This window comes from Octopus bimaculoides, chromosome 29 (assembly GCF_001194135.2).
Source record: "Octopus bimaculoides isolate UCB-OBI-ISO-001 chromosome 29, ASM119413v2, whole genome shotgun sequence".
NCBI classification, from domain to species: domain Eukaryota; kingdom Metazoa; phylum Mollusca; class Cephalopoda; order Octopoda; family Octopodidae; genus Octopus; species Octopus bimaculoides.
In genome coordinates this window covers 8,829,780-8,838,142 of record NC_069009.1, presented here as the reverse complement: position 1 = coordinate 8,838,142, position 8,363 = coordinate 8,829,780, and the positions used below count along the sequence as shown (strand labels likewise).

The 8,363-nt window shown below is 40.1% G+C and overlaps 1 protein-coding gene across 1 annotated transcript in view; it reads left to right on the top strand.

Moving 5' to 3' along the window:
• The window catches only part of LOC106868300 (serine/arginine repetitive matrix protein 2), a 24,595-nt gene that overhangs the window by 11,156 nt on the left and 5,076 nt on the right, over positions 1–8,363 (top strand). Inside the window, exons 4-5 of the mRNA XM_014913488.2 lie at positions 45–177; positions 7,031–7,897. Coding sequence (XP_014768974.1) covers positions 45–177; positions 7,031–7,897 — 1,000 coding nt within the window. The remainder of the gene's footprint in view (positions 1–44; positions 178–7,030; positions 7,898–8,363) is intronic.

Here is an 8,363-nt window from a genome sequence, read left to right as displayed (position 1 = left end):
TATATATCTTGATTTTGTTTTATTTTTGTTTTCTTTTTCTTCAGAGGCAGCTGGGACACGGCTCCAAGACAACTGACATGATTGTCACCAAATCTAGCTCTGCTGTTCTTTCGTTGTATCGACCTAAAATACAATACTATACAGAGAATGATTTTTCTTTGGAGATAAAGGGATACCGTAAGTAACAGGCCATTATGTTGTTTATGTCCTTCTCATCATCACCATCATCAACATCGTTGTCATCAGTATCATCATCATCAGTAATATCATTATCATCATCATCAGCAGCAGCATCAACATCATCATCATCATCAACATCCTCATCGTCATCTCCTCCATTGTCATCAACATCATCATCATTGTTATTATTGGAGAGCAGCAGCCTGCAGCCTGGAAGAATCAGCAGCAGCATTTCGTCTATCTTTATGCTCTGAGTGCAAATTCCACCAAGATTGACTTTGCCTTTTGTCTTTTCGGGGTCGGTGAATTAAGTACCAGTGAAACACTGGGGTCAATGTAATCGACTTGTCCACTCCCACAAAAATTTCAGGCCTTGTGCTTTTAGTAGAAAGAATTATTATCAGTGGTGGGCACAGCTAACCAAAAAGTTAGCTTCACTCACTGCTAACCCCCTAATTAAAAAGGCTTGTTATGACACTTTTGAAAATAGTGACACGACTTTGATAGGTGACGTGTTGTAGATAGGGTGGGGGGTGAATAACCAAGATGAGGGATGAAATGATGGTCAGAATTTGATAAGTTCAGAACTTAAGGTTTGTTAATTTGTTATTTTATTAAAGACTGCAGTTTTGGCTGTGCAGACTTAATCATGAGTGGAAAATATATATATATATAAAGATAAATTAATATATATATACCATATATTATATATTATGACATTTATTTCAGTCAGCTATTATACATTTTATTACATTAAGAAAATAATTATTTCATAAATAATTAAATTAAATTAAGAAAATATGAAGTGCACCATAATAATGATTTTATAAACTTCTATAATTTTAATTTATAAAATACCTTGTGAGATACTGCTCCAGCTGGCCAAGATCATCCTGCTCAGGGTGCAGGGGGACATCGATGTCTTGCTGGGGTTCAGCATCTAGATCAGGCTGACAAGGGTGGGGGACTTCACTACAAGCAGTGCTAGAATGTTGTCAACAAACAGGTCTACAATCCTTCTGTCCACCATAGACTGATGGACACCAATGCCAGTTTGGGTAAACACGTCGCCAGTGCTGAGCTGGTGTGCTTTCTTTATTCATGATTGTGGTGACTGGCCACTGGCACTGCTACCTGAGGATTGCCTGTGTTTCCCATGAGCCAGCTTTGATCCTGTCCTCAAACTAGATGGCATGCGCTGGGTGTTTCCTCCTGACATGCGACTTCAAGATGTAGAGGCTTACTGCTTGACCCTTGATGGTGGTCTCTTTGGGCTGGAAGTACAGGATTTTGGCATTCCTCTTATTCCTTGTCATAAGAAAAAAGTAGTCCTCCAGGTGGGGCCACGAGATCTGAGACTCCTGGTTCTCAGCATGAGTGACGTCTGCTTCATGCACAGCTATTGCAGATTCCTCAACAGGCCTTTTATCCCTCAGGCTGAACAAAAATGTTTTCACCTTCTTCATCATTATCATCATTTAACGTCCATTATCCATGTTGCCATGGGTTGAATGGTTTGACCAGGGCTGATAAGCTGGAAGGTTGCACTAGACTCCAGTCTTTTTTGGCATGGTTTTCTACAGCTGGATGCCCTTCCTAATGCCAACCATTCTGAGAGTGTAGTGGGTACTTTTACATGCCACCAGTATGGGTGCCATTTGTGTGACACCAGTATCTGTCAGGATTGCAATTTTGCTATTTCAAGGGTCTTTTCAAGCACAACATAATGCCAAAGGTCTCAGTCATTGCCTCTGTGAGGTCCAACACTCAAAAGGAACTCAGCCACTTTGACTCTGTGAGGGCCAATGCTCAAAAGGAACTCAGCCACTTTGACTCTGTGAGGGCCAATGCTTGAAAGGTGCTCTTTACATGCCACCGGTATGGGTGCCAGTTACGTGACACCAACATCAGCCATGACTATGATTTCACTTGGCTTGACCGGTCTTCCCAAGCACAGCATATCAAAGATCATGCTTCACCACTTTGTCCCATGTCTTCCTGGGTCTACCTCTAGCATGGGTTCCCTCCACAGTTACAGATCAGCTGTCCTCATCCATACACATCACATGACCATATCAGCACAGTCGTTTCTCTTGCACACCACATCTGACTCCTCTTGTGCCTAGTTTTTCTCTCAAGATGTTTACTCTCTTTTAAGCATGCATACTGACATTGCACATCCTGTGAAGCATACCAGCTCCATTTCTTTCAAGCCCGCGCATATCCTGGGCTGTCACAGCCCATGTTTCACTGCTGTGTGGCATGGCTGTTCACACACAGGCATCTTACAATCTGCCTTTCACTCTGAGAGAGAGAGGCCCTTTGTTGCCAGCAGAGGTAGGCACTCTCTGAACTTTGCCCAGCCTAATCTTATTCTCACAGCTATGCTTTCAGAGCATCCACCTCCACTACTAACTTGGTTACCTAGATAATGGAAACTATCTACTACTTCTAGCTTGTTCCCCTGTTAGTTGATGGGGTCTATCTTCTGCACATTTTCAGTGTTTACTGTATCTGTACATCTTCCACATACAAAAGCTAGTTTCCTTGTTAACTTTCCTCTGATATTGCTGCACCTTTTATGTGTCCAAAGCTAACACTGGGTGCATCTTATGGAGTTTCTCTCTATACCTTTTCTACAGAACGAGCAGGGCTATCTACCTGAAGGGATTTGTGATTTGTCTACCTTCCCACTTACTAAGACTTTGGTTTTTACTAGGTTAACTCAAAAGCCCTTCAATTCTAGACCTTGCTTCCATACCTGGAATTTGTTCTGATAGTGATTCAGCTATAAGAGCAAGGTCATCAGCATAGAGGAGCTCCCAGGGGCAGCCTGTCTTAAATTCCTCTGTTATTGCCTGGAGGGCTATAATGAACAAGAGGGGCTGGGCACCAATCCTTGGTGAACACCTACTTGTACCCGGAATTCTTTGCTGTACTCATTGCCAACCCTCACCTTACTGGTAGCATCCCTGTACATAGCTTGTACAGCTCCTACTAACTACAACCAGATAAGGGATCGGGGGAACCCTGTGAAAGGCTTTCTCCAAGTCAACAAAGGCTAAATACAGAGGTTTATCTTTGGTTATGAGTTTAAAAAGGCCTGTCACAAAGGAACAATTAGAACTGTAATCAACAGTGAACATTGGATATGTATTAAGTGTGATTGTGTTCTGTTGTCAAAAGCAGGATACAAGAATCATATGAAGTGACATGAAAATGTAATGCCCAAATAAGTAATGATCTTGGACACCAACTGCCTCTTATGATTTGTGTCAATGTCATAAAACTTGTAAGACAATATGTGGACTTAAAAGACATCTGCTGGTTCACAAAAGAATTCCTTCAAAATCAAATTCCAAAGGGCAAAGATATATAAGAAACTTGAACAATATCTGTCATTTGTGTTTTAAACTCTGTCACTCAGCAGCTGGTCTTAAAAGTCATTTAAGGACTCATTAACAGAGTGATTGTGCTGTGTGATGGGATGGCTATCATCTGTCAAGATGAAGTAATCATCATATTTATTTATACATACATACATGCATGTGTGGCTCTGTGGTAAGATGTTTGTTTCCCAATCACATGGCTCTGAGTTGAGTCCCACTGCATGACACCTTAAGCAGGTATCTTCTACTATAGGTTCAAGCCAACAAAAGCCTTGTGAGTGGATTTGGTAGATGGAAACTGAAAGAAGCCCATCGTGTATATACATATGTGTGTGTATGTGTCTGTCTGTGTTTGTTCCCCACCACTGCTTAACAGTTCATAACTTAACAGTTCAGCAAAAAAAACTGATAGAATAAGTACCAGGCTTTCAAAAAAAATAAATAAGTACTGCGGTTGATTCATTCAGTTGGAAATTCAAGGTGCTGCCCCAGCATGGCCACAGTTAAATAAATGAAACATGTGAAAGATTAAAAAAATACACTGTATATACTAAATACACTCTGTATACTGTGGATATCATCATCATCATCATCTTCAAGACCCATTAACTGAAAGTATCTCGAGTGATGCAGCCCAGTGATTGGCTGCAGTCAATCATTGGACTGCACCACTCGAGATTCTTTCAAACCAACCATCACTTCTGCTCTCTGTTCTCTTTCATGTCAAGCAGATTCGCTTTGCTGTCACCTGTCCAGTCCTTAATGTTGTCAAACTAGGATTTTCTCTGCCTGCTTCTCTTCCTCCCTCCCTCAACTGTGCCCTAAAAAATAGTCTTGGACAGGGAGTCGTGGCAGGCTACATGACCAAAATCAGGCAGGCTTTTGTACTTTTACCTGCACAAGGAATGGTTCCTGTCTGCCAACGCATTCGGTGACTTGCTGCCTGACAAAGCTGATGATTTTGTACTGTGTGTGTGTGCAATGCATAGCAGCTTTCTGAAGAACTTGTGCTCAAATGACTGGATTCTTTACACACTGTATATTATAAATATATACTCTATATACTTGATATATATACACACACGCACATATACATATCTTTTACATTTTAGTTGGTTCAGTCATTATGCTGGGGTCCCACCTTGAAGAATATTTAGTCAAATGAATCAACCCGTCATTATGAGGGTTTGCTCAGTCTGAAGGCTATAGACCCTTGCCCAAGCTGCAATGCAATGGGACTGAACCTGGAACCATGTAGTTGAGAAACAAGATTCTTACTTCACAGTCATGCTTGCACCTACATGCTAAATACTAATTGTTGATGCCGTATTTCATTAAAATTTATAAACTTTTGAAAAAACATAGAATAATTCCTTTTTTGGAATTGGCTGTCAAAGTACATATAAATCTGTAAATAATAGCATGGAAATATTGGTTTAAAATGTTGGCACAAGGCCAGCAATTTCAAGGGAGAGGCTAAGTCAATTACATCAGCCCCAATGCTCAACTGGTACATATTTTATCAACCCCAAGGCAAAGTCAACCTCACCAGATTTTGAACTAGGAATATGAAGACAGACAAAATACTGCAAAGCATTTTTCCCTGCATGCTAACAATTCTGCCAGTCTACTACTTTACTTTATAACATGTTATATTGGGTTGAAAGACCCTTTTGGGATAGAAAAGGTTGAAGGCTGTTGTCATATCTACATGGGAGTGCAGTACATGTCCCACAAGCAACCTTTGACTTTTCAATCCAAAAGGGGTTTTCAAGCCAATATATATCAGGTTGTTCTGAAAATAATGGCCAATTTCAGAAACATAATTTTATTCTGGAAAAATTAGCAATAGAAGCGTATTGATTAGTGAAAGTATGAACCGTGAACATCTATGCATCTCTGCCATTGATCAGTAAGATTATTTATGCCTCGTTAATAACAACTTATTGGCTTTGAGGCTAAGAAATCTTTGAAAGCTGATTCCATCTATGGTTTGGACCTAAAAGTTTTATCCCTTAAAAACATGTTTGAATGCTTAAAAAAATGGTAGTCAGTGTGTGAAAGATCAGGGGAATATGGAGGATGTGGTAAAGTCTCATATCTCAAGTCTGTGAGTTTCAGCAGCGTCATTCTTGCAACATGTGGCTTTGCATTATCATGGAGCAAAATTGGGCCACACCGATTCACCAATGCAGGCCTCATTGTTTGCAAGTGAGCATGCATTTCAGTGAACTGATTGCAGTAAACTTCTGCTGTAATGCTCTGATTGGCTTCCAGAAAGTTGTAATGGACAACACCAATTGCAGACCACCAGACAATCGCCATAATCATTTGCTGATGCAACTTTGGCTTTGGTAAATTTTCAGGAGACTCATCATGATCAAGCCATTGACCTGATTGTCTACAGTTATCATAAAGGACCTACTTTCGATCACAAGTGACTATTTGGTCAAGAAAAGGAGCATTGGTGTTTTGCAGAAAGAGCATCGAGCACACTTCAAAATGCCAAACTTTTTGATTTTCACTGAGCTTATGCAGTTCCCATTTATCAAGCTTTTTCACCTTGCCAATCTTCTGCAGATTGTGTGAGACAGTTGCAATACTGACACCAAGTGCCTGAGACATTTCTCTGACACTTTGACATCAGTCTTTTTTTTCTTCGAACAATTGCTTTCAATTGTTCATTGTCAAGACTGCATGACTGTCCTCTGCCTTCTTCATCTTAAAGGCTCTCATCACCACTATGGAATTTCTGAAACCACCTTCGTACTGTGCAATCACTTGTGGACCCCTCTCCCCATGCTCTGTGGAGATTGGCAGCTGTTTGTGGGGTATTGTGCCCAAGCTTGAACTCATGCAAGAAAAGTAATGCCTATGCTTCAAGAATGTTTTCTGTCTGAAATAAGTAGAAAATTATTGAAAAGCATACATCAATTATTAAGTATGTCGAAATTCATTTAAAATATAATTAAAATACTATGATAAAATTGTGTTTCAAAATACAACACTTAGAGCAGGCATTATTTTCAGAACAGCCTAATACATGCTATTATTTATGAGCAATGGTTCTCAACCCTTTTTTACCTATGGACCCCTTTGTTTACTATTTTATTCTGGTGTCCCCTCCCCCTACTCTATAGCCATTTAATGTTTACAAACTAGTTTCATAGAAACTTCTTTCAAAATTCCTATTTTGTTTTTCACACATTAACTTGTGTTGGTTGAACTATGTAAAACATCAGAGCAAGAAACCTAGCTGTTTCTTGCAATAAATCTCTCTGAAGCAAAGCTTTGTAAAGAAGTCTTTAAAATACTACTGTAGATCTCCAATTTCCTATTTTGCTAGCATGGACCCCAGATGAGAACCACTGATTTAGAATGTTTGTGTGGTTATTATTAAATATGTTTATTTAATTTTAATTAATTAGCTATTTTTAATTAATAAATGTTTCTATTGACAGGAGATCCTGATGAACCTGAAGCCGTGTTTGGAGGGTCACGGTTGGCTCCTGGTGCCATCATTGGCATTATTATTGCTGTGCTTCTACTCATAGCCTTTGCCTTTGCACTCTGCTACATGTATAATACAGGAATACTAACAGGCAAGCGGCGCCAACATCACAGCTCCAAGAACCTGACTAAAGTACCACTAAATACCAATGGATCGACGGTAAGCGTGGTAACTGCTGGGTCAGAGTCAGTTTTGGGACAGGAAAAGACAAATGCACAAATCAGAAGTGATGGGGGAGGGCAAGTGAACCGTGCATTCAATACCCTTGTGTTGAATTCCATGTTGGCAACGTCTCAGGGCAAGGGGAGGTCAGATGGAGAAGGCAGTGGTAGCTTGGGCTGGAGTATTAGTAGAGGTAGCAGTATGAATATTGCTGACAGGCCAGCTTTAAACCCGCCTCATACTACTGGCAAGCAATACAATAAACATCAAAGCTCAGGGGAACAGGAACCATATGCTGAGTACCTGGAACCAGTGAGCCATAGACGTTCTGGACGGCTGAACACCGTGACCTTTGACACAAAGCCAAGTCACTTTGAACAAAACTTTAGTGGAGGTCTCTCACAACAACAACAAAGCCCTCATGGTTCACACAGAGGGTCAGGGTCTAGGTCACGCCCTGACACTGACCGGCACAGCGGACGAAGCATGACATCATACAATGAGATACAACAGCTGCCTGACTTGTTTGTCAATGACCCAGAGAGCAAAGCCCAACACTCACAGAAGTCGCGGTCCCCACGGGGTTCCGGTAGAGACCAGTCACCAAAGCGACGAACTCCTTCCTACCGCTACACTCCTTCCACTGAGAACAACAGTAAGTTGAGTCACATTTTTCTTCTTGTTACATTCATTTATATACATGCCTGCATATATATATATTCATATATATATATATGTTGTTATGTTTGGGGATGGTCATACTTTCACCAATAAACCACATGCCTTATATACTTGGTCTTCACTTTAGTTTTATTATTATTCATATTTTACTGTCCTTTGTCTGAAATCTTTCATAATCCTCAGACAGTAACCTCTTCAGCAACACTCCAACCTTACAGAAAGGTAGAGACACATGGAATGGAGGGTCACAGAACAAAAGATTTCGGGCAAAGGGCACTAAAATGAGAATTATGATAGGGTGGAAGTGACAAACAAGTATATAGTGTGTGTAGCTAATTGGCAAAAATATGACCATCCCCAAATATATAACATATTTATATATAAGTGTGTGTGTGTATATATATATATATATGTATATATATATATATATATATATATAT